Source organism: Pleurodeles waltl, chromosome 4_1 (genome assembly GCF_031143425.1).
Source record: "Pleurodeles waltl isolate 20211129_DDA chromosome 4_1, aPleWal1.hap1.20221129, whole genome shotgun sequence".
Classification (NCBI taxonomy): domain Eukaryota; kingdom Metazoa; phylum Chordata; class Amphibia; order Caudata; family Salamandridae; genus Pleurodeles; species Pleurodeles waltl.
In genome coordinates, this window is record NC_090442.1 from 780,996,009 (window position 1) to 781,023,036 (window position 27,028).

A 27,028-nucleotide genomic window follows, 5' to 3' on the forward strand; every position below is an offset into this window, starting at 1 on the left:
GAGGTGAGGCAAGGACTTACCTCCACCAAACTTGGGCTGAAGAGTCACTGGACTGTGGGGGTCACTTGGACAGCGTCGCTGGATTCGAGGGACCTCGCTCGTCGTGCTGAGAGGAGACCCAAGGGACCGGTAATGCAGCTTTTTGGTGCCTGCGGTTGCAGGGGGAAGATTCCGTCGACCCACGGGAGATTTCTTCGGAGCTTCTGGTGCAGAGAGGAGGCAGGCTACCCCCACAGCATGCACAAGCAGGAAAACAGTCGAGAAGGCGGCAGGATCAGCGTTACAGAGTTGCAGTAGTCGTCTTTGCTACTATGTTGCAGGTTTGCAGGCTTCCAGCGCGGTCAGCGGTCGTTTCCTTATCAGAAGGTGAAGAGAGAGATGCAGAGGAACTCGGCTGAGCTCATGCATTCGTTATCTAAAATTTCCCCAGAGACAGAGACCCTAAATAGCCAGAAAAGAGGGTTTGGCTACCTAGGAGAGAGGAAAGGCTACTAACACCTGAAGGAGCCTATCAGCAGGAGTCTCTGACGTCACCTGGTGGCACTGGCCACTCAGAGCAGTCCAGTGTGCCAGCAGCACCTCTGTTTCCAAGATGGCAGAGGTCTGGAGCACACTGGAGGAGCTCTGGACACCTCCCAGGGGAGGTGCAGGTCAGGGGAGTGGTCACTCCCCTTTCCTTTGTCCAGTTTCGCGCCAGAGCAGGGGCTAAGGGGTCCCTGAACCGGTGTAGACTGGCTTATGCAGAATTGGGCACATCTGTGCCCAACAAAGCATTTCCAGAGGCTGGGGGAGGCTACTCCTCCCCTGCCTTCACACCATTTTCCAAAGGGAGAGGGTGTCACACCCTCTCTCAGAGGAAGTTCTTTGTTCTGCCATCCTGGGCCAGGCCTGGCTGGACCCCAGGAGGGCAACTGCCTGTCTGAGGGGTTGGCAGCAGCTGCAGTGAAACCCCAGGAAGGGCAGTCTGGCAGTACCAGGGTCTGTGCTACAGACCACTGTGATCATGGAATTGTACCAACAATGCCAGGATGGCATAGAGGGGGCAATTCCATGATCATAGACATGTTACATGGCCATATTCGGAGTTACCATGGTGAAGCTACATATAGGTAGTGACCTATATGTAGTGCACGCGTGTAATGGTGTCCCCGCACTCACAAAGTTCAGGGAATTGGCTCTGAACAATGTGGGGGCACCTTGGCTAGTGCCAGGGTGCCCTCACACTAAGTAACTTTGCACCTAACCTTTACCAGGTAAAGGTTAGACATATAGGTGACTTATAAGTTACTTAAGTGCAGTGTAAAATGGCTGTGAAATAACGTGGACGTTATTTCACTCAGGCTGCAGTGGCAGGCCTGTGTAAGAATTGTCAGAGCTCCCTATGGGTGGCAAAAGAAATGCTGTAGCCCATAGGGATCTCCTGGAACCCCAATACCCTGGGTACCTCAGTACCATATACTAGGGAATTATAAGGGTGTTCCAGTAAGCCAATGTAAATTGGTAAAATTGGTCACTAGCCTGTTAGTGACAATTTGAAAGTAATGAGAGAGCATAACCACTGAGGTTCTGTTTAGCAGAGCCTCAGTGAGACAGTTAGGCACCACACAGGGAACATATACATGCACACCTATGAGCACTGGGGCCCGGTGTGACAGGGTCCCAGTGACACATACATATAAGCCACAAACCTATGAGCACTGGGGTCCTGACTAGCAGGATCCCAGTGACACATAACAACCATACTGAAAACATAGTGTTTTTACTATGAGCACTGAGGCCTGGCTATCAGGATCCCAGTGAGACAGTGAAAACAGTGACAAACACCCTGACATACACTCACAAACAGGCCAAAAGTGGGGGTAACAAGGCTAGAAAGAGGCTACCTTCTCACACAACCCCCCCCCAAACGAAGGACAATAAGGCTAACCTTGGCCAGTTGAGACTTTATTGTCTAAGTGGTGATAAGTAGAGAGTAGCTCTGCAATAGACTCGTTACTCCCTTTATCATCCACTATATGGTTACTTCCCTGTGGGGATGTAAACCACCCTGTTTGAAGTTTTTTAGCTAAGTAACAATGTGAAGATGTATTTTCAGAGTTTCTATCAGTAAGTTTTAGTTTAGAGCAGTGGGAATTGTCCACTGAACCTATTTGTAGTGATGGAAATGCCAGACAGGGATGCTGTCTCAGAAAAGCCATAGCTGGGCAAAAACTTTGTCCATCTGGCTGGAAGAGAGAACAGGGATGCTGTTTCTCTTTAGTTGGATCAGGGCAGGGATGCTGTCCTATGAGCTCCACACTAGGGCAGGGCTGCTGTCCTAAGTGTTGTGAGGCAGTACAGGGTTTCTGCACTAAAGTTTCTCTGGGAGGGTTGGAGGGATGCTCCATGTTAACTAAAATGGTACTCTTTTTGTCACCAATGTTAGTTATCCCACAGAGAGGTACTTCTACCTCAGGGAGTCCAGCTATGCCAGCTGATGATTCCCTTGGAACAGGTGCCACCCCAGGAGAGGTTTCTCCCACCACAGGAATGGTATCCTGAATGGTAGGGTGGTTAGGGGATACTGTGATACCCTTTTTACCTGTTGATGGAGAGGGATCCTGAGTTTTCAGGCCTTCTCTCCTTTGCTTTTTCATTTCACTTGAAATGAGAGGGAACAATTCCTCAGGGATGCCCAGCATGGCTGCATGGGCATAAAACTCTACATCAGCCCAACCTGAGGCCTCTAGGTCATTACCTAAGAGACAGTCTACAGGTAAGCTAGGTGATACCACCACCTGCTTAGGGCCAGTAACTCCACCCCAACTAAACTGAATTATAGCTAAGGGAAGAAACTTAGTGGAGTTATGGACATCAATAATCTTATACTGTTGTCCAATGATGTGTTGTTCAGGAGGCACTAGGTTTTCAGTCACCAAAGTGAAACTGGCACCTGTGTCCCTGTAGGCCAAGGCCTCAACACCATTTATTGAAACTGTCTGCCTGTACTTATCCATTGTAAGGGGACAAGCAGCCAGTGTGGCAAGGCCAATGCCACTAGGTGTGACAGAAACTGTCTTGGGACTGATTACATCAGTTTCCACTATGGACCCATAAGTGAACCCAACTACACCCTTTGCTTGACTGTTGCCAGCAGTCCCACCACTAGTACCACTACTGCTAGGGGCACTAGAGCTTGATGTATTAGTGGTGGTAGGCTCAGGGGGTTTACCTGGACAGGACTTATCCCCTGGCCTATGGCCTCTATTTTTACACACAAAGCACCAAGGCTTTTTAATGTGTGCAGGTTGGGAAGAAGAGGAAGAATTTGTTTTATCCCCACCCTCTGAAGAGTGTTTAAGATTTGAAGTGGGATCTTTGGTTTTACCCTTATCCCCGTGCTTATCTTGAGATTTTTCACCATCTTTCTTCTTATTGCCATCTTTGTCACCCCCTGTATGAACTTTTCTGTTCACTCTTGTTCTGACCCATTTGTCTGCCTTCTTTCCCAATTCTTGGGGAGAGGTCAGATCAGAGTCTACCAGGTACTGGTGCAACAAATCAGACACACAATTATTAAGTATATGCTCTCTCAGGATTGTGTTATACAGGCTTTCATAATCAGTAACTTTACTGCCATGTAACCACCCCTCCAAGGCCTTCACTGAATGGTCAATGAAATCAACCCAGTCTTGTGAAGACTCCTTTTTGGTCTCTCTGAACTTTATCCTGTACTGTTCAGTGGTTAAGCCATAACCATCCAGGAGTGCATTCTTAAGAACTGTAAAGTTATTGGCATCATTTTCTTTCACAGTAAGGAGCCTATCCCTACCTTTTCCACTAAATGATAGCCATAGGATAGCAGCCCACTGCTTTTGAGGGACATCCTGTACAGCACAGGCCCTCTCACGTGCAGCAAACCACTTGTTAATGTCATCCCCCTCCTTATAAGGGGGAACTATCTTGTGCAGATTCCTGGAATCATGCTCTTTTGCAGGATGACTATGGGGAATACTGCTGCTGCCACCATGGGTATCTAAACCCAACTTCTGTCTTTTCTTCTCTAATTCTAAAGACTGTCTATCCAAATCCAGCTGTTGCTTCTTGAGCTTCAGTCTGGTTTGTTCCACTCTCAATCTATTGAGCTCCCTTTCTAACAATCTGTCATCAGGGTGGGTGGGAGGGACATTTCTAGATACAGAGGTATGATGGGAATGAACAGAAGGAGACCTGTCCCTTACAGAGGGCACCCTAACAGCTTGGCTACCAGTATAATGTGAGAGCACACCATCAGTATGGTGTGATTCAACCTCTGTACCAACTATGCTAGACTGTCTAGTAATGGGCAGGCTGAGAAGTTTCTTTCCTGAACCTTTTCCTGGGGGAGTCCCTGGATCAGATTGAGAACCATTAGCTACTTTTTCACCAGATTGGGCACCTATGGCCTTATCCTGTACTCTAAGCATGTTAATTAACAGTTCTAAGGAAGGATTCTTCCCTACACTCAAACCTCTCTCTATGCAGAGACTCCTTGCTCCTTTCCAGCTAAGGTGATCATATGCAAGTTTGGACAGTTCAACATTTTTGCCTGTGCCAGACATTTTTTAGAGAGAGTTAAAGTGATAGAAAAAGAGAAAAAAGTTTTCAGAACTTTTTGGAAAGACAGAAAAAACTTTTTAAACTTTTAAGAACTTTTTGAAAGTTTTAGAAGTACTTTTCAGCACTTAGAAAAGAGTGAAAAGAGGAAATGCAAAACTTTTTGGCTATGTGTATATACACTGACCTTGTTTTGTATATTTTTCTCTTATGAAAAGTACAATGACAAGAGTGGTAAGTAGTCTCAAGCACTTATCCCACCACTGCACAACCAATGTAGGAGGCTGGACTGGCTTGTAGTGAGTACCAAGGGGTACTTGCACCTTGCACCAGGCCCAGTTATCCCTTATTAGTGTATAGGGTGTCTAGCAGCTTAGGCTGATAGATAATGGTAGCTTAGCAGAGCAGCTTAGGCTGAACTAGGAGACGTGTGAAGCTACTACAGTACCACCTAGTGTCATATGCACAATATCATAAGAAAACACAATACACAGTTATACTAAAAATAAAGGTACTTTATTTTTATGACAATATGCCAAAGTATCTTAGAGTGTACCCTCAGTGAGAGGATAGGAAATATACACAAGATATATATACACAATAGCAAAAATATGCAGTATAGTCTTAGAAAACAGTGCAAACAATGTATAGTTACAATAGGATGCAATGGGGAAACATAGGGATAGGGGCAACACAAACCATATACTCCAGAAGTGGAATGCGAACCACGAATGGACCCCAAACCTATGTGACCTTGTAGAGGGTCGCTGGGACTATTAGAAAATAGTGAGAGTTAGCAAAATAACCCTCCCCAAGACCCTGAAAAGTGAGTGCAAAGTGCACTAAAGTTCCCCTAAGGACAAAAGAGTCGTGTTAGAGGAATAATGCAGGAAAGACACAAACCAGCAATGCAACAACTGTGGATTTCCAATCTAGGGTACCTGTGGAACAAGGGGACCAAGTCCAAAAGTCACAAGCAAGTCGGAGATGGGCAGATGCCCAGGAAATGCCAGCTGCGGGTGCAAAGAAGCTTCGACTGGACAGAAGAAGCTGAGGTTTCTGCAGGAACGAAAAGGGCTAGAGACTTCCCCTTTGGTGGACGGATCCCTCTCGCCTTGGAGAGTCGTGCAGAAGTGTTTTCCCGCCGGAAGGACGCCAACAAGCCTTGCTACACGCAAATCGTGCGTTTGGCGTTTTTGGACGCTGCTGGGGCCCAGGAGAGACCAGGAGGTCGCAAATTGGACCTGCAGAGAGAAGGGACGTCGAGCAAGACAAGGAGCCCTCACTGAAGCAGGTAGCACCCGGAGAAGTGCCAGAAACAGGCACTACAAGGATGCGTGAAACGGTGCTCGCCGAAGTTGCACAAAGGAGTCCCACGTCGCCGGAGACCAACTTAGAAAGTCGTGCAATGCAGGTTAGAGTACCGTGAACCCAGGCTTGGCTGTGCACGAAGGATTTCCGCCGGAAGTGCACAGGGGCCGGAGTAGCTGCAAAGTCGCGGTTCCCAGCAATGCAGCCCAGCGAGGTGAGGCAAGGACTTACCTCCACCAAACTTGGGCTGAAGAGTCACTGGACTGTGGCGGTCACTTGGACAGCGTCGCTGGATTCGAGGGACCTCGCTCGTCGTGCTGAGAGGAGACCCAAGGGACCGGTAATGCAGCTTTTTGGTGCCTGCGGTTGCAGGGGGAAGATTCCGTCGACCCACGGGAGATTTCTTCGGAGCTTCTGGTGCAGAGAGGAGGCAGGCTACCCCCACAGCATGCACAAGCAGGAAAACAGTCGAGAAGGCGGCAGGATCAGCGTTACAGAGTTGCAGTAGTCGTCTTTGCTACTATGTTGCAGGTTTGCAGGCTTCCAGCGCGGTCAGCGGTCGTTTCCTTATCAGAAGGTGAAGAGAGAGATGCAGAGGAACTCGGCTGAGCTCATGCATTCGTTATCTAAAATTTCCCCAGAGACAGAGACCCTAAATAGCCAGAAAAGAGGGGTTGGCTACCTAGGCGAGAGGAAAGGCTATTAACACCTGAAGGAGCCTATCAGCAGGAGTCTCTGACGTCACCTGGTGGCACTGGCCACTCAGAGCAGTCCAGTGTGCCAGCAGCACCTCTGTTTCCAAGATGGCAGAGGTCTGGAGCACACTGGAGGAGCTCTGGACACCTCCCAGGGGAGGTGCAGGTCAGGGGAGTGGTCACTCCCCTTTCCTTTGTCCAGTTTCGCGCCAGAGCAGGGGCTAAGGGGTCCCTGAACCGGTGTAGACTGGCTTATGCAGAATTGGGCACATCTGTGCCCAACAAAGCATTTCCAGAGGCTGGGGGAGGCTACTCCTCCCCTGCCTTCACACCATTTTCCAAAGGGAGAGGGTGTCACACCCTCTCTCAGAGGAAGTTCTTTGTTCTGCCATCCTGGGCCAGGCCTGGCTGGACCCCAGGAGGGCAGCTGCCTGTCTGAGGGGTTGGCAGCAGCAGCAGCTGCAGTGAAACCCCAGGAAGGGCAGTCTGGCAGTACCAGGGTCTGTGCTACAGACCACTGGGATCATGGAATTGTACCAACAATGCCAGGATGGCATAGAGGGGGCAATTCCATGATCATAGACATGTTACATGGCCATATTCGGAGTTACCATGGTGAAGCTACATATAGGTAGTGACCTAAATGTAGTGCACGCGTATAATGGTGTCCCCGCACTCACAAAGTTCAGGGAATTGGCTCTGAACAATGTGGGGGCACCTTGGCTAGTGCCAGGGTGCCCTCACACTAAGTAACTTTGCACCTAACCTTTACCAGGTAAAGGTTAGACATATAGGTGACTTATAAGTTACTTAAGTGCTGTGTAAAATGGCTGTGAAATAACGTGGACGTTATTTCACTCAGGCTGCAGTGGCAGGCCTGTGTAAGAATTGTCAGAGCTCCCTATGGGTGGCAAAAGAAATGCTGTAGCCCATAGGGATCTCCTGGAACCCCAATACCCTGGGTACCTCAGTACCATATACTAGGGAATTATAAGGGTGTTCCAGTAAGCCAATGTAAATTGGTAAAATTGGTCACTAGCCTGTTAGTGACAATTTGAAAGTAATGAGAGAGCATAACCACTGAGGTTCTGGTTAGCAGAGCCTCAGTGAGACAGTTAGGCACCACACAGGGAACATATACATGCACACCTATGAGCACTGGGGCCCTGTGTTACAGGGTCCCAGTGACACATACATATAAGCCACAAACCTATGAGCACTGGGGTCCTGACTAGCAGGATCCCAGTGACACATAACAACCATACTGAAAACATAGTGTTTTTACTATGAGCACTGAGGCCTGGCTATCAGGATCCCAGTGAGACAGTGAAAACAGTGACAAACACCCTGACATACACTCACAAACAGGCCAAAAGTGGGGGTAACAAGGCTAGAAAGAGGCTACCTTCTCACACTTGGTAGACAGACTCTGCCTGTCTCTAATTTTATATTCAAGGCAAACTACCATTAGCAATGTGATCAGCCATAGATCAGTGCTGTATAATATAGTTTTTGCCTGTAGATTTGATTGTGTCTGGAGCCACATGACGCCTACCTTGACCACAGTCTGATGTGTTGCTAAGGTTCCACGCAAAGTACCCTTCGAACTAGATGTTGTGATCATGAACATTAGCATAACTGACCAACATAAAAAGTCAGTCATCCTACGTCCCTTTACCCCCAACTAGATTACACACAGGAAGAATCCTTAGGAGAAACAAAGCCCTGCTTTGGTCTCTCAATCCTAATGTATGTATCTGGGTAGGTTCCCAATGCCTCTGAACATCACAAGAAGGCAATGGAGACCACAGGCATCTGAAAATCCAGACCATAAATAGTGGATTCAGAGATGCGGCTTGTAGATTTGACCATAATCCATAATCTCAAAGTACCAGAGAATCAAAACACCCGAGGGACACCAGAAAAATCCAATCACAAATGAGGCCATATAATAGATATGGCATACTGCCCTGGTCTGTACAGCGGTGCAACCTTAAATATGTGTGACGGGCTCAGACGAGGGTAGTGCACCGTATCACAGCATATGTGCTGCTCCTAGTGCATACACAAGAACTACGCCGTCGCGTTGACAGACTGTTTAAAGCTTCAGGTCTGCCTTTTACAGAATCGACAACTGGACCTAAGATTTATAGGGGAAGGGATCCCCATACCAGAGAATTCAATAAGTGACTGCACCCACCTTCAGGGGCATATCTTGGGGTCCATAGGATGGCTCTTTCCACTTCTGAATAGCCCCTTGTGACAGCTCCTTGCCCTCTGTGTCTACATCTGTTATATGACACGGGTTCCTCTTTCGATGGGGCCACCTCACCTAATAAATGAGGACTCACCTACCCTAGGAGGGCTGAGAGCAGGCACTCCCTCCCTTTGTGCCTCAGAAGCTCCTTTCCACAGTATGCTGTCTGGAAATTTTTAAGGTACTGGTCCGAGACTGAAGAGTCTGCAGGGCGCCAACAGCTCCAGACAACTTAGAATATGGGCTAAAGAAATCTAAGGGACAGCACAAAGCGTGACTTCTTTCAGAAACGTTGATTTATTTCTGCAATCGTAGCCACCGCAGAAAGCTTTTTTTAATGCCAAAGAACTCAAAGTAGACTTCAAAGGTGCTTGTAGTTCAGTCAGTTCCAGATGCTAGAGACTGTCTGTCGCCCTGTGCCACTTTCTAGCACCCCATGTGCACAAGGGCCTGCTGGCTGTTTACCTCAGAGTCAATGGCAGATTTATCTAAAAAAATATCAAAGCCTGGGCTTTTTACAAACACGGTAGAAATGAATCATTCTGATGCTGTGCGAAGCTTGGCCCATAAGATAACACAGCACCCTTCGGTGGATAAGCAGAGGCCGCATTATTGTCTCCATTGCCTTGCGATGTTGTTGCATGGGCACCCCAAGAAGCAAAAAGGTTACAGACACTTAATGGTTACGTTTGGTTACTATTTTCCTGTGCTATTTATTTAAGTGAATCTTGATGGCTTATGGCCTTATTTAGAGTTTAGACCACACAGTACTCCATCAAATGGTGGCAGATGTCCCGCACAATGGTGTATTTGGAATGCCATTTACTATAATGCACTTGTAATACAACGGATGAGACATCCAACATGTTATTAACAGAGTACACCTCTGGCTGGAAATTACTCTCCATTGATCGTGTTAGCTGGGGGTCTGTGAAATATGCATTTGCTTTTGTGTAACTATTTGAACTTTCAGCAAACTTATGTGACATTACATGAAATTGCAACTTGTAATTTAGCTCTATATTTTAGTACAAAGTGTGTCCTCGCCTCATTTTTTTAAGCAAAAATGTGTTTAGCACTAAAGAAAATGCAAAAAAACCTGCAAAGGCCTATCACCTTCTCATGCATTTGCAGCAAATTTGGACTGTGAATGGCACATTCACAGAAAAGTTTTAGCGTGAATGGTGCATACTTACATGAAGTGTTGTAATTGCATAATTTCAGAAATTTCACATAACAAGCATAACATAAATTACACAAAATACACCAGGGTGTAACAAACCTACACAGAACCTTTCAGGAAAACTATGTGCTTCAGTTAATACATGAGTATCAAGGAAGCTACATAATCTTATCTATAAATTACAGACTTGGCACCTACAATTGTAGGCCAACAGCGAGAACAGATGATTTCAATTTTGTAACTGTTATGTATTCCCAAAAACCAATGGGGTGTAGTACATTACTGTAGATCCCCTTTGCCATGTTTTTATTTTGCTGTACCAAAATATTGTGGTTGCATTAATGTAGCACTTCATACCTCTGATGAAGCTTCACAGCACTTTTACAGACAAGCATCAATATTGTTTAGAATTTAACAGTCATCAAATTTCAAACATCTAAAGTTTGCCAACTAAATTTAGCTGATATGCTCCAAATAGGGTGAAACACATCAGATATGATGTTGCTGTACATCTTTGAGGAAAGTTAGAGTGACAAAGCTTATGATGACATTTCCTTCTTTTCATACCCATGTTCCTTTCTTTTTCCCACCTCTCAGCACTTCTGTACTATCCACTCCAACCTTAATTTTTAGATCGAAGTCTACCAGACAGCGGAGCTGTCTTGTTTGCTAACAACATCTTGGGGACATTTGGAAAGCTTCCCGGGGAATGCATTCCTCCCCTTGTTTTCCATTGGCTTTGTAATTTGTAACTCACATTTACTTGCTTTCTATTTGCTTGATGTATTTGATTTAGGCTGTCCAATTGAGTTCATTCCTTCTGTTGCCCAAACTCTATTTATTTACTATATTGTTCTACCAGAACTGGATTTCTGTAAACAGGCCTTCAAATCGTGTTCTTATCTTGTGACGTTAGCTGTGCATTCAAAGACTGATGTTAAATGCCAGGCCTGTTTTCCAGGGAGCTTGGTGTTTACTTTTCTTTCTCTGACTTCCAAATAAGAGGAGTTATGTGACAATCATGCTGGCTACTGGGGTTGTCCGTGTTATTTTTTCCTAGCACAACAAAATTCAAATGTCTGAAAATGAACTGTGCAGATATTCCAGAATTAGGACAGAACAAATTAGGCACACTTTTTGGTAATTATGAAATGTGGTGGAATCAAATATTTTAGCACAATCAAAACAAAGCCATACACTGGGTGATGACATTTCCACACATTATTGTTTATGCCCTGTATACTTTTATCATTAAAACTGTATGTCTGTGCCAATGTAAAGGTCATTTCAATTGAGGATGTGTTGTTTGGAATGGCAGTATGCTACCACACCATGCTACTCCACTTTACCCTACTCCACTCTGCTCTGAACCACTCCACGCCGATGCGCTCTACTTGGCACCACTTCACACTACGCCACTCCACACTGTGTCATTGCACCCTAGCTTTCACCACTTCACTCTACACCACTCTACTCTACCATGCACCATTGCACTCTTTGCCACTGCACTTTACACCACTCCACTCTATGCCACTCTGCTCTGCAATGTTGCACTACATGCCACTGCAGTCTACGCCAGGGCACTGTACTCTGTACCACATCCCTCTCCTCTACACCAGTGGACTCTATGCCAATCCACTCTACATCCCTCTAATCTACTCTGCATTCCACTTTATGTCCCTGTACTCTACCATACATCACACCATTCTACTCTGAAACCACCTTCTTTAAACCAATGCACTCCCTGCCACTCCACTTTGCGCCACTCCACCCTACTCTGCACCAGTGTACTCCACATCACTAAAGTGTATTCTAACTACTGCACTCTATGCCAATGCACTCTGTACCACTTTACTCAGAAACAATGCACTCTACTCCACTGTACTCTACTCTGTCTGCAATTTACTCTGCACCATTGCTCTCCACCCCATTATACTCTACTCTGCAATACTCTACACCACTACACTCTATGCCAGCTGCATTCTCCACCGTTGTACTCTGTTACTGCACTGTACACCACTCTAATCTACTCTGCACCACTCTACTCTACGCCACTACATGGCTATGCACTCTATGCCACTCTATTATACACCACTACACTCTCTACTACTGCACTCTATGCCACTGCACTCTACGGTGCTGCACTCTACTCTTCCCCAATCTACTTTTCCCCACTCTACTCTATGACAATGCACTCTATGCCACTACACTCTGCCCCACTGTACTTTATATCACTCCACTCTATGCCACTGCACCATACCCTGCATCAAACCACTATACTATGTGCCACACCAAACTATGCCACTTCACTCTATGCCATTCTACTCTGCAACACTGCTCCCTCCACTGTACACCACTCTGCTTTGCACCACCGCACTCTATGCCACTGCACTATACTCTGCACCACTCTACTCTATGCCACTTTACGGCACTCTAGACCACTGCACTGTGCGCCAGTCCAATCTAAGCCACTGTACTCTGCAACATTGCACTCTACTACACTACACTCTACGACACTCTACTCTATGCCACTACACTCCACGCCACTCTGTTCCATTTTGCACTGTTCGACTCTAAGCCGCTCAGCTCTTCACCACTGCAACCTACTCTGAGTCAGTCCACTCCACTCCACTTTATTGTACGCCACTGCACTCTACACCAATATACTTTGCAGCATTCCACTGTACTCCACTATACTCTACTCTACAACACTCTATGCTGCTGCACTCTATACCACTCTACTCTACACCATTGCACTCAACATTACTTTACCCTGCACCACTCTACTCCACTGCACTCTACACCAATGCACTCTATGCCACTCTACTCTACACCACTGCACTGTACGACACTCTACTCTGCAACACTGCACTCTCTACCACTGAACTCTATGCCACTCTAATCTGCACCACTCTCCTCTTTACCACAGTACTCTATCCTGCTGCACTCTATGCTACTCTACTGCACTCTACATTAATGTACTCTACATCATTACACTCTATTCCAATCCACTTTACCCCACTCTATTCTACTGTCCACCGCTGCACTCTGTGACACTGCACACTTCACCATTTCACTCTATTTCTCTCTACTCTACTCTGCACCACTCTACTTTATGCCAGTGCACTCTACCCCACTATACTAAGTACCACTGCACTCTTCGCAACTGCACTCTACACTGCTCCAGTCTAGACCGCTCCACTCTACTCTGCAGGACTCCACTCTATGCCTGTCTACTCTACAACACTACACTCTGTGCCATTGCATTCTATACCAATGCACTTTATGCCACTACTCCATGCCACTGCACTCTCCCCTGCACCTCTCCACTCTACACCTCTTCACTCTACTTTGAAACAATCTACTCTGTGCCACTGCACCCTATGCCACTCTGTGCCACTCCACTCTGCGCCACTGCAGTCTGTGCCACTGCACTCTAAACTGCTCCACTCTCCGCCACTGTACTCTACACCACTCTGAGCCAAACCTTAACCTGCACCTCTCCACTCCACTTCACTCTACTTTCAAACAGTCTATTCTATGCCACTCTATGCCATTCTGCACCACTCTGTGCCACTCCAATCTATGCGACTGCACTCTATGCCACTGCACTCTACACTGCTCCATGCTACACCACTCTACTCCAAATTGTTTTATACCAATTCAATCTATCCCACTTTACTCAAAACCAGTGCACTCTACACGGTTGCACACTATGCCAACAACTCTGCACCACTTTCTCTATGCCACTGTACTCTACTCTGCAACACTCTATGCCACTTCATGCTACACCATTGCATGCTACGCCATTCTACACCAGTGTGCACTACGTCATTGCACTCTATGCCATTCTGTTCTACTTTGTACCACTGTACTCTGTGCAACATCATTGCTCTACACCACTCTTCTCTGTACCACTGTACTCTATTCCAATGCACTATATGCCAATGCACTCTGACACTCTACTCTGCAAGACTGCACTTTCTGGCACAGAACTGAATGCCACTGTACTCTGCAACATTGCAATCTTTGTCACTGCATTCTATGCCACTGCACTCTACTCTGCACCACTCAACTCTATCCCACTCTACAGCATTCAACACCTCTTCTCTCTACACCATTAAACTCTACACCACTCTAATCTATTCTGCACCACTGCACTCCATACCACTGCATTCTGTATCACTCTTCTCTTCACCTCTGCGCTCTACCCTAAACTGTTCCACTCTACCCTACACACTCCACTCTATGCCACTTCACTTGACTCTGAAACAATCTACTCTACATTCCTGTACTCAACGTCACTGCACTCTACATCACTTCATTCTAGGCCACTCTACCTCCCAACATTGAACTGCATGATACTCCACTCTGTGATGCTCTAATCCATTAAATTCTACTCCACTCTGTCACTCTACAACACTCTACTCCACTCTGTCACTCTACAACACTACTCCACTTGAAGATGTGCTACACAACTCCCTCCATGTTATTCAACGCCACTTTACTCCACTCTGTTGTATGACACACTACTCCACTCTACTACTCCACTGTATGCCACTCCACTCTGACACTCTATGCCATTCCACTCAAAGCCATTCAACTCTACAACCCTCAACTCCATTCTATGCCATGGCACTTTTCTACACTACTCCCCTATATGCCACCCCACTCTGACAATCTACTCCGCTCTACGCCACTCCACTCTACAACATTCTACTCCAGTTTTTGCAACACCCTCTATGCCGCTCCAGTGTGTTCTACACCACTCCAAATCACTCTGCGCCACTCCACTCTGACACTGTACGCCACTCAACTTTATGCCCTTCCACTGTACGCTATTCTTCTCCCTCCATGACACTCCACAACACTCTACACCATTCTACTCTATGACACTACATGACATTCCATTTCACGCCACTCTATACCACTCTACTCCACTCTCCGCTACTCCATGGCTCTCTGCCACTCCATAACCCTCCACTCTGTTCCACTTTGACACTCCACTCATGTCTCGTTCCTTTACCATACTGACTTTTAGACATGCTGAACAGCAGCTATGCTGGTGTACATCATGGCTAAAACATATTGGCAAAGCCAATAGCTCTTGCATAGGCGATACCTATTGCCTTTGCAAATGCTTGTTGACTGCCTAAGTACTCTAAGTAGCTCCGTCCTGGACGATCACTTTCCTTCCTTCTCTTTCTTCCTCCATGCTTCTGTGCCTCCCTATCTCACCCCTTCCTCTTACACCTTTTCCTACTCTCGCCCCTTCTACCTGTCAGCTTTTCCTAATTGTTATCCTACTTCCCCCTACTCCCAATTCCCTCCTATTCCTTGCACTGTTTTTTCTTTATGTTTCCATTCAGGTGTCTCTTGTCTTCTCCCACTCAGTTCTCAATCCCTCATTCACCTTCTTGGTTTGTTTCCCTACTTTTATCTTTCCTGACATTTTTCCTCCCTTTCTTCTTCTTCGGTGTGTCCCTTATTCTGACTATTCTCGTCCCCCATCCCTCAGATCCTTTCCACCTCTCACCCTCTCGCTGGACTCTGTTGCCATCCCTCCTCCCTAAAGGCGCCCCTCTCATTCCTCTTCATGTGTCCTTCTTGTCTGTCCATCTCTCCCCCTCCTCTGGCTGTGCATACCTCCCTTCCTGCCCCTCTCTCCTCCTTCATTGCCTTCCTCTCTCCTTCATTTTCCCCTTTTCGTTAGTCTGCTCCATCCTTCCTCCTGGGGCTTCTGTGCTTGTAGTCCGATCCTTCCCACCCGTTGCCGCCACCACCCCCTCGCTTTGCTTATCTCTTCCTTTCCGATGTCTCTCTCTCTCCGCTCTTTCCCTCTCCCAGTGATTCGCTGCCTGCGCATTGTTTATAAATGAGTTTTCTAAATTGGGCTAAAACTACACAAATTGGCCTGGAATGGATTTCCATGAAGCTCTTCTGTGGTGTCTCCCTCCTCCCTCCGCCCAGCCTGGAGGAATGCACCTGCCCATCTCCCGCCCTGAGGCCGCGCGCTGGCTGAGAGGAACCCGGCCGTTTCCGTCCGGAGGGCCCTGCGCGCACCGCGAGCCGCGCACGTGCCGGCACGTCGGAGCGCGAGGGCCAAGAGGGCACGAGAGTGCCCCCACCTCTTTTTATGGCATTCAAACGGACGTGCCCTCTCACATGAGAAGTGATTTCAGATAGGGCGGCTGTGGTGCTATACCCCCATAAGACAGCATAAAACAATACAATACACTGCATGTCGTTGTTTAATTTGTTTCTTGTTTTTCTGCGAACAATGTTAAAGGCTACGTGCTGACAAATCAAATTGGCGACATACATGGCGAGTACAGAAATTGTGTTGGATACGTTTACTGTAGAGCTGCACTGTTTACGATAAAGAAACAGCTCTTAACGAATATGGGATGGTCATTAAAAAGGTGACGGTTGGACATCGTCTGGGGATAAGGCACCTTTTGGGTTAGATGGGAGGCTGTCCTGTGGCTGAGTGAAAGTTCCTCTTCACCTTGGGTGGGAGGGACCCTTTAGAGTAGAGAGGGGTTACAATTGAGCTTGGGTGGGACCCTCACCGTCCCCTTGGATGAGGAGGCAGCGGATATTTCGTGGTTGGCCAGGGGCACTACTTGTGTGAGTGACTCGATAGTAGATGACCTAAAGGTTGAGTGAGCTGCCTTTCTGAGGTGTGTGATTGGGTCTGCTTCAGTGTGTATGGGTCCCCACCAGGTGGGAGCATGGTTAGGGGATGGGTTGAGGCCACCTCTTTAGAATGAATATTTGCACCTCCAAGGTTTGGCTTGAAGGCATCTCTTCTATTGGGGTTGGGGTTCTTTTGGGGTTGGTGCATGCCTATGAGTTGGTTTGTAGCCTACATTACAGATGGTTTGGAGCTCTACCTAGGTGGGTGAGGCCTTCTCTTGGGTTGGTGGGTCACACCCTGGGTTTTATGTGGGTACTCCTTGTGGTTGCAGTAGACTAAGGTTGGACTAGGTCTTGGTTGGCAGGGGTATCACATGATTTTGTTACCATGTTCCTTGGGTTGGCGGAGCAGATCTTTGGGTTAGATGATGGCTCCTCTCAGGGTGTGACACTCCTTGGGATGGGTGTTGGTGAGGCACCTCGATGGGTGCAGGCACTCTTGGGATTGGTTGTTGGCACCAGCTGGAGCTACAGTGCCTCTTGTGACTGGATGGAGATGCCAGTTTGGTAGCTCAAGTGCACCATTCAGGATGGTGGGGGGGTGGGCACTTCTGACTGGAGCACTCTGGGACCTGGGTAGGATCCACCATTGGGGTGGGTCCTTCATGGGTTTGTTCAAATACCCTTTGGGTTTGGTGAGGGCAATTCCTTAGGTTTTAGCACTGCTTGGGATAGATAGCTAGCTCTATGTGGTTGCCAGAGGGCACATCTTGGAGCTCAGGCACTTCTTGGGAGGGATCCCCCCGTGACCCCTCAGAGTAGGGTGTGCCCACGCTTGGAGTTGGGAGGCCTCTTGTTGGTTGGAAGTGCCCTTGTAGCTGGGCCTGTAGGGGCAACCCTCGCGCTGCCATTACCCCTGTTAATGACAGGCCGCTCCTCTGTGATGCCTGCGGTACGGGGCATGGGACATCTGACCCCAAGGCCCCGAGCCCGGGCAATCAGCACTAGGGGGTAGTGTGGCAGCTCTCTACCAGGACACTCCTCACCCCCTCTTCCCGTCTCTCCCCAGGCGGCCGGCTCCAGTGACATTTCAGGATGGCCGACCGCCTCTGAATAATTTAAAGTCAGAAAATACGCAGATTAAACAACGAGATCTTGTTAAGTTGTTGTCTTTGCCGCGGCCGCGGCGAGGTGGGCGGGGAGGGTAGAAGGCTCAGCGGCTCTGGTCGTGCCGCACTCCCCGGGTTATTAACATTTCATAAGCTTGTGTTTTTTTTTGCTTTGGAGACGAATTAATTTTCTTTCTGTTTCTCTCCCTTCTCTTGTTATTGTTTTTGCCTGTTTCCCCTCCAACTACCCCTCTCTGCTATTCCCTTTCCACCTGCCCCCTTTCTCCACCTCTCTGTACTGCTATCTCCCTCTTTCATTCTTTTCTCGATCTCTCTGATTCTCCCCCTCCTTTCCCTCCATATCTCTTCCCCCTCTTACACCCTCTTTTTTTCTTTCGTCCTCCCTCTTCCCCTCACCTTCGCTTCAATCGATCTATTTGCCCCTGCTTCTCTCCCCCTTTATGTTGTCCCTCGATAACGTGTACCCCGTCCACTTTCACTTATTTCCACCTCCTTCTCTCTACACCCCTCATTCTCTCCCATCCAATGTTTAATTCTTCCCATTTTCCCCTTCCTCATTCCACCCTCGGTTGCCCCACGCATCATTTCCATTACCCTTAATTAACTTTCCCTCTTTCTTTCTCACGTTTTCTTCCTGCCCCTGCTCTCTCTTCGCTTTTCTTCTTCTCTCTTCCGCTGCATTTCCACCTATTTTACTTGCTTCCTCTTTCCACACGTCCCAATTGTTTCCTTCCGTATGTCATATCTGTTTACTGTCTTCTTTCCACTTCCCTGCATTTCCTTTCCCCTCTTCACTCTGCTTTCTCTTCCCTTGCATTCCCTTTTCCCTCCCCACCCTGCATTGCCTTTCCCCCTCAAATCCATTATCCTTTCCTCTCACTTTTCCTTCACACTTCCTTCTTTTCACCTGCATCTCCTTTCCCTTCTCCCCTTTCCTCCTTATTTTCTTCCTCTTCCCCTGTATAACCTTTTCTCTGCCCTCCTCCCCCTGATTTGCATTTCTCTCACCCATTCTTCTTTTCCTCTCACCCTTCCTTCTCCGCATCTGCATTTCCTTTCTCTTCTGTTTCTCCTTTCTTTTTTCCTTTGCATCCCTTTGCATCCCTGCACCCCGTTTCTCCGCCCTCTTTCGCCTTTGTCTCTCTCATCCATTCTCCCTATCCTCTCTTTCTCCTTTCCTGTCACCCTTCCTTCTCCTCGTCCGCATATCCTTTCCCTTCTCCTCTTTATTTTTCATTTCTTCCTCTCCCCCTTCATCCCCTTTATCCCTCCTCTTTCCACTGCTTTGCCTTTCTCTCATCCGTTCCCCTTTTCCTCTCTCCCTCCCTTTCCTCTCACGCTTCCCTCTCATCTGCATTTTCTTTTCCTTCTCCGTTTCTTCTTCCTTTCTTCCCCTGCATCTCCTTTTCCCCGTCTTCCTTCCTTTCTTTTCACCCCTCCCCCGAGCAGTGCTGTGATGCTGGCGCTCTGAAGTGCCCTCGCACACTCCCTCTCTCCGCACAGAGCATGCCTCTGCGTCCAGCGACCCACAAACATGAGACTCCGGAACAGCAGCAGCAGCCGCCCCAGCCGCAGCCCCAGCCCCAGCAGCCGCCCCAGCCGTACTGTGCCACCAACGGAGACAAGGGCGACAGCCTGCGAGAGGAGAGCCCCTACGGCGGCAGCCTGCACAGCCCCACCGACAAGCCGCTGTCCCCGGCGCGGATGGAGGAGCCCAGCGCCGGCAACGCGATTGTCATCCGGATAGGGATCCCCGACCTGCAGCAGACGGTGAGTGAGGCCGACGGGCGAGAGGGGGCGAGCCTGGCGGTGCGTGAGACTGGAGGTGCGTGACACTGGGAGTGTGTGAGAATGGGCGTGTGTAAGCCGTGAGGTGCGTGAGACTGGAGCTGTGTGAGTCTGTAGGTGCGTGAGATTGGACGTGTGTGAGCCGTGAGGTGCGTGAGACTGGAGGTGTGTGAGCCGTGAGGTGTGTGAGCCGTGAGGTGCGTGAGACTGGAGGTGTGTGTGAGTCGTGAGGTGCGTGAGACTAGAGGTGTGTGAGACTGGACGTAAACTTACATGCCGCACGGAGGCTGGGGTGCGCGAGACTGGAGGGGAACTAACCAGTGAGTGAACGAGACTAAGTGAGGAGTGTGCCCTACAGTGCGTAAAGCCTTTCGGTGTGTGAGCCTGGAGGTGAACTTACCTCTGAGTGAGTCTGACGGCGCGTGACACTGAGAGCGAACTAACCAGCGAGGGAGTGTTCCCGACGGTGGGGGAGACTGCAGGTGACTAAGTCTTATGTAAACGAGTCTGCTGCTCAGTGGGCCTGCGGCTGCGGCTGCGGGTGCCTCGACGCGAGTGAGCCTCTAGGAGTGTGAGCGCAGCGGTGAGGGAGTGAGTGTAGAGGGCGACGGAGCCTTCTGGCCAGACTATGAGCCCGTCGTTGAGTGCACCTGTAGGTGAGCGAGTGCAGTGGTGGGAGAGTGTCGGGGTCTGAGAGCCTGGAGAAGTGTGAGCATGAAGGAGGGTGAGTCTGTTGATGAGTGAGCAACACAATGAATGAGTCTGGTACTGACTGAGCTGTGCATGAACGTATAGACGCATGAGTGCGTCTGGAGGATGAGTGAGCATGGTGGTAAGTGAATACAGCAGTGAGTGAGCCTCTTGGTGAGCAACTGTAATGAGTGAGCATGATGGGGAGCGAACTCAACGAGGAGAGAGAATAGCAGTAAGTGAGCAGACACTGCGAACCTAGAAGTGAGTGAACTTGTCAGTGAAGTGAGTGCAGCAATGATTGAAGCCAGCGCTGAGTGAGTCTGTTGGTGAGCGAGAACAACGAGTGAACATGATGGGGAGTGAACACCTTGGTAAGTGAGCATGGCAGTGAGTGAGCACGTAGCTTAAGTGAGTGAACCTGGCAGTGAGTGAGTGCATCTGGGAAAGATCCAGTCCTGAGTTGGGCTGCTGGCGGGTGAGGGCAGCGGTTATTGAAAGCCCAGTGGGGAATGTTAGCTTCTGTGCGCTAGCACCGCCTGGCACCCGGTGCTGTTTTTCAGTATGTTAAACGGATTTTGATGTTTTATTGAAAATGTGCAATTATTGTTTTGAAAGATGGTGAATGCATGCAATTCTAAGTACCATTAAAGAGATCCGTTCAGAGCTGTTAGTTGGCGCTCGTACGAGGGGGCGTCAGAGCAGGGCTCCCCCAGACTGCGCTGCGAGGTGCCCTCAGGGTCCCCCGGGGTCGTGTCCTGACCGGGCTGGTGATTGGTGGACGCCCTGTGCGCAGTGAGGTTGGTGGCCTCAGCCCTGGGGTTGCTCCCTGCTTCTTCGGGAAGCAGCAGTTCTTCATCAGCCTACGCGCGGAGTGCCCTGTGTTTGTAGGGTGAAGGTTGAGCCTGGCACAGCTCATTAGCAGAGAGGGTTGGTCCAAAGGGAGTCTCCATTCCTGGGGAGGGAGGGCAGGCCGTGGGTGGAGCAGTGCCACTGAGTGTGAACAGATGCCCAGAATGAACCCCCACTAAAACCTTGCAGAATAAAGAGGTGCGGGTCGTGCCCAGCAGACAGTTGGCATGGGGAGCCTGGCAGAGCGTTCCCTCCTGTCCCGGCTTGTGAGGACTTCCAGACGTTGCATTATGGAGCTTGGCATCACTGGTGTAGGCACTAGCCTGGGCGGGCCTGTCCCAGACACTTAATACTGTATTAGAACCGGGCGCGAAGCTATCAATGGTGCAGCAGGTGCAGTTGCACCAGGGTCCGTGGAACCCTGGCAGCACTAGCGTGGTCTCATCAAGACAGACCGAGTTGGGAAGAGCTGGAGTGCCCTGGAGCAGGGAGGCTGAGGGGTACTGGCGGAAGTACGGGGATTGTTGGCAATGCGTACTGTGTATGTGACCTGACCGTGAGAGAGAGGTGATAACCCTTTATTGTATAATTATAAAAAATCGTTGCAATCGACAAATTACATAAATGGTAAATTTAGTGGGCCGTAAACAACCACCAGCATTTCAAGCTCACATAGTGTGAAACAATGGGCACTAGCCAAGCGCTAGAAGCCCGCTTAAGAGGATGGCTGTTTCATCAGGGGTGATGATTACTTAAAAACTGCCTCTGGCATTCCCTGCTGACCATAGAGTTCTGCATCTAGGCTGAGCGAGAGAGTACAGTGAAGGAGGTTGTAAAATCATGAGATGAATGTCTCTCTCAGTTTCCAGAGTCTGTTGACGCATGCTTTAAAAGGAGTTCTGCTTTTAATATACATTTTGCTACACTTGCCATGTGCTGAGGTGTCAGTCCTTTGAGACAAAATAAGATGGCTTGTCTGCATGATCGAATGTTGTTTGCGTTAAACATGTTTTTGAGATACAGTTTGCGCCAGGGTGATAGTGCAGGACATATGCATAGAAGGTGTAGAAAGTCTTCCTTATTACATGCACATAGCCTGCATCTCCCGTTTAGTGAGGGATTGCGCCGTTTTGGGACCATGTCTAGTGAGGGGAGAAGACCCAACCTGGTCTGCAGTACCTTTAATTTTTAGGAATTTGTTTAGAGTTTCTCCCAGGTATGCTTGTGCTGTCGGTGTCTTGTATGTGTTTATAGACATCCATGAGTGGGACCGTGACCTGAACTTGTCTTTGTCCTTGATTAGCTTCTTTAATGTTTTGTGTGGTAAGGACTTTTACAACAGCTCTTCTGCCTGAGTTCTTGCTTGATTGCTAAGGCAATTGAGTTAGACCATGAAATGGAGACCCCAGCCGAGTTCAGGCCTGATTCCTCCCAGATTAGTGCTTTTAGTGTGTTTGGGGTTGCTTGTCTTAATAGAGAGGCATATTTGAGGATAACTCAGTTCTGTACCAGGCTTGGTCCTGTAGCCCGAATTCCAGTCTGATTTGTGCTGGTGAGGAGCAGTGTGGTAGGCTGAAGAGAAGTCAGAAAACTTTACTCTGAGCAATGTTCAAAAAAGCAATAAACTTGCCGGGATAACATTCTAAGCGGTATGTCAGGGAGGGCAGGAACTTTGCTCTAATCTCCATGAGGAGCGCCCTCCAGGTTGGAGTTTGCAGTTTGCAGTTTCGTCAATAGTTTTTGAAGTGCTACAAGTTGCAATGCCATTCTGACTTTCAGGGTGTTCAACTGCAGGTAGTGAGACCACCTTTCTTGCAACCAGACTCCCAGGTATTTGTAGCTATTGGTTCTGCCCACAAGCTAGCTTCCACAGAGCCACTGCTGTTTCTTTATTATGCACTTGCCAAAAATAACTACCTTGGTTTTCTCCAAGTTTAACATCAACTTGTTGGATATGCAGTACTGCTCTAGGGTGTTTAGCAATTTTTGCAGCCCTGTGCTTGACAGGTTCAAGAGGACGATGTCATCAGCATAAAGAAATGCGGTTAGAAGTTGGTCGCCTAATTTGGGGTGATGGGAACTGGCAGAGTTCAGCTGTGCACCCAGGTCTGCAAGATATAGATTGAATAACATCGGGGCTAGAACGCAGCCTTGCTTCACTCCTCTTCCTATCAGAATTTCCGCCAAGATTCTTTCATTGCAACCGACTTTTATCCTGGCCCAGCTGTCAGAATACAACAGCTGAATTCCTTTTAACAAGTTTGGTGGAATATTGAGTTCCACTAATTTTTTCCACAATCTGTGCCCTTCTACTGAGTCAAAGGCTTTAGAAATGTCCATGAAGCAGGTGTACAAGGCCATCTTCCTTTTTGTGTATTTTTCCGCCAGCAATGCTAGTGCTACTAGGTTGTCAGTGGTGCATGATGAGGGATGGAAACCTGTTTGGTTCATTGAGATTAGGTTCTGTTTGGTAGCCCAGTCTTTTATCTCAACTAGTAGGCACTCTGTGAATATTTTTGACTCAGTGTTGAGAAGGGCGATCAAGCGATAGCTGTCAGGGTTCCCATACGGTCTTTTCTTGTAAATTGGATTTAGAATTGCCCCTCTCCAGGAGTCAGGCATTTTTTTTCCTGTGATGCAAGAGTTGAATAGATTACAAAATTGGTTCAACCAAAATTCCAAATCGTGTATTAAGACCCCAGTCGGGAGGCAAATGGGGTCAGGGGCCCCATTGGTTCTGCAGTGCCTAAATTGTTTGTTGATCTTTTGTGCTTCGAAAGTTGGGTGATCTGGGTCATGATTTAGGCACATGCTGCGTTCCTCCGCATCCTAACAGTCATACAGTTCAGAGATGTACTCGATCCATTTTGCTTCAGGCACAGTGTTGCTTAAAGTCTTTACCGCCCCACGTTCCAGGTGGTTGATAATGGACCAAAGGGGGTGGCTGTTCTTTTGTTTGCATGCCTCCACGACTTTGATCCATTCCTGGTCTCGGTGTGCCTGCTTTACTTCCCAGACTGCCTTCTTGTATTTCGTTCTTAAAGCTTGGAAGGAACCGTGTTGTCTAGTGTCCATGTGTTGTTTCTTTAGAGCTCTGGCAGAATTGTTGAGTTGTTGCCTTTGTTGCTTTAGCAGTTGGGTGATCCATTGGTTTTTGTTCTGTGGGGGTCTGAGCCTGTGCAGCTGTAAGGGAGCTAGCTGGTCCCTTAATGAGGTTAGCATTGCTTCCCATTTGATGATGATATCCAGCAGGGTCCTTAGGTTGGAAGATAAGTTCGATTTCCAAGTCTCGTATTTTCCCATGCACGCTTGACCATCTTATTCGGTGGAGATGGCTACCTGGATCGTGTGCCCCTATGTTGTGCATTTGTGCCATGTAGTGATTGTTGTTCGAGATTTCCATGATTGGTGGGTGATGATCACTTTTGCATCTTACTACTATGCTAATTACTTGAATGTGAATGAACAAAGTTGCGGATGTAAATGTGTAATCAAGGGTGCTGGCTGATTTCTTTGATATGTGTGTTGGATTCATTGGGCTGTCTGTTGGGAAATGACCGTTCAAGGCCCTCAATCCTAATGCCTCCAATGCTCTTACCAGTGGGTGGTCGCGTTTCTCCATGTCGCTGTAGCGTGAAACTTGCTGTTGAATGCCCAGGTGTTGATCTAAGGCTCCTTCTCTGGTACTCCTGTACCTATGGTTGGCCATATTTAGGTTGAAATCACCTGTGATTAGTCAGGACGCACTCCTGTACGAGGCATTTAGAGACTGCAGTTCATTTTCCGTGGTGTCTACTAACTGCTTTTTGTGGGTTGCATTGGAGTTGATATAGATGTTTAATATTATGACTGAGGTTGATTCCTGGTTTAAGAGCCAGTTTTCAATGAAAATGGCTAACATGTGGGCAAGAAGATGGTTGATTTTCTTTGCCTTTAATGATTTACTTGTGGTTATATAGGTGGAGAGGCCACCCTTGCTGTTTTCTTTAGTTGCTGGGCTGAAGAATTCTTGGAATCCTGCTAACGGATTTTCCTCCACATGTCACGTTTCTTGTAGGCAGATGATATCGAAGTTTCTTAAGAAGGAATCCAGGTTTGGGTCATGATTAATTTTGGTTGACCCTGTTATGTTCCAGGATATTATTGTTGTGTTGCCCAGGACAGGTTCATGCTGTGATCCAGGGTTCAAGATAATTTTTGGTGATCCTGGGTTCCCCCACCTGTCTTGGTGCACAGGGGAGTGTCAGGGGCGCGAGAATAGTTTGTTCCAACTTGTTTCCTCTTTTTACAGGTCCATTACCAGGTCTTGACTTTTTGCTTGGTGTTCCTATGTGATGGAGATTATGAATTCTCTGGGCCTCAGGGGGAGGGTGGAGGAAGCTCCCTTGGCGTGTTTTAATATTGATCTCTGAGCATTGTCCCTGTGGTTTGCTGACTGTGTTCTGTCGCTTTTTCACCTGGAATCACTCGGGGTGAGGAAACTTAGGTACTTTGCCTTGTTCACTTCTTTAAGTTCTATGCCCCAAAGTTCAAAGGCCTCAGATTTTGATAGTATTAGCTTCATTTTTTTCGCCCTGCTAAGACTTCCATGCACTCATTTGTGCCGCTCTTGCTTGGTGCTAGAAAGGCTATATACTCAAGGACTTTGCTGTTTAGTTGTTCAAACCCTGGGCTGGCACTGCAGATTCTCTAGAGGTTGCCTCTATTTAAGATGTCCCAAGGGCCCTGAGATTTGTACATGGGATGAAAGATTAGGGTATGAATACCCTTATCCTTTGAGTTCTGTAGACCTGACCGTGAGTTTTATTTGTGGGCTTTGCACATCTCGCGCTGCACGGGGATGTTGCACTGCACTGGCCCTCAGTGCTGCCACTGATTAACTGCAGTGGCGCGTCGGGTCTGGAAATGTACAATGAGCGGCATCGAATTATTGGCTTTACGGTGGCCTGAGCTCACTGTGACTCATGCACACAACGCTGCGCTGCATTGCATGCCGATCCAGGAAGCATGCAGGGCTCAGCAGCACAGCGGTGTATTTATCATTTATAAAGGATGAGGTGTGATGCATGAACGCATGCACTGCTGTGAAAGAAAGACAGCACTGTACGTCAGTCCTGTGCATGGGCTCAGAGGTGCACAATCGGCACTCTAGCCTGGCGGGCACTGCCTGGTACTGGGCACTGCACTTCTTTCATTTGCAGGGAGGGAGCCTGCGCTTCTCAGCAGCGGGGCGATACTTTTAATGTTAAGGCCTCAGCACTTCTCAGGAGTAATTAGGTTCTCTGAGAGAGCGAGGACCTACCCGCCTACACTTTAATTTCAAGCACGGAGTGTACATACAACTTGGGTTGTGCATAAACTAATTGCTGCAGGTGTGCAGAACATGTACCAGGCGCTGTGTGCCTAGTGCTATGCGCCTAATGATCTCTGTGCATGTACTCAGCACCATCCATGTGCTGAGCACTGAGTGGAGACTGTGCATGTTTTGTGCTATGCTCGTGCTTTGATGCTGGGTATGTGCAGTGTGCCACATGGGTGGTCGTTGGCTGACCTCTGATGGTTGAAAGTCGAGAGCCCTGACCAGAACCATTTACACTGGACTCTAGTAGAGGGCTTCAAGCTTGTCCCCCTCGCACTGCTAGGTCGGAACAGCTGCATGTGCGGTGGAGGTTTTTCATATTTGTGTGTCACTGTTTCCAGTTTGGGGAAGTTGAGGGTACAGCTCATATAGCCAAAAGAGGCGGGAGCTCGATGCCGTTTAGGTCAGTGGTTCTTAACATTTGACTTCTGTGGACCTGCACTTAATAATTATTAGAATCTGCGGACCCCCACTGAGTCATTACTGGAAGTCCAGCTCTGCCTAATCATTTTCGACGATGAAAACGATACAAATAATGCGTGATGAACT

The 27,028-nt window shown here is 48.1% G+C and overlaps 1 protein-coding gene across 1 annotated transcript in view; it reads left to right on the forward strand.

The window, feature by feature from the left end:
• Positions 1-27,028, forward strand: part of SHANK3 (SH3 and multiple ankyrin repeat domains 3) — a 1,519,554-nt gene that overhangs the window by 154,984 nt on the left and 1,337,542 nt on the right. Inside the window, exon 3 of the mRNA XM_069229472.1 lies at positions 19,240-19,560. Within this exon, the coding sequence (XP_069085573.1) occupies positions 19,297-19,560 (264 nt within the window). The 5' untranslated portion in view covers positions 19,240-19,296. The remainder of the gene's footprint in view (positions 1-19,239; positions 19,561-27,028) is intronic.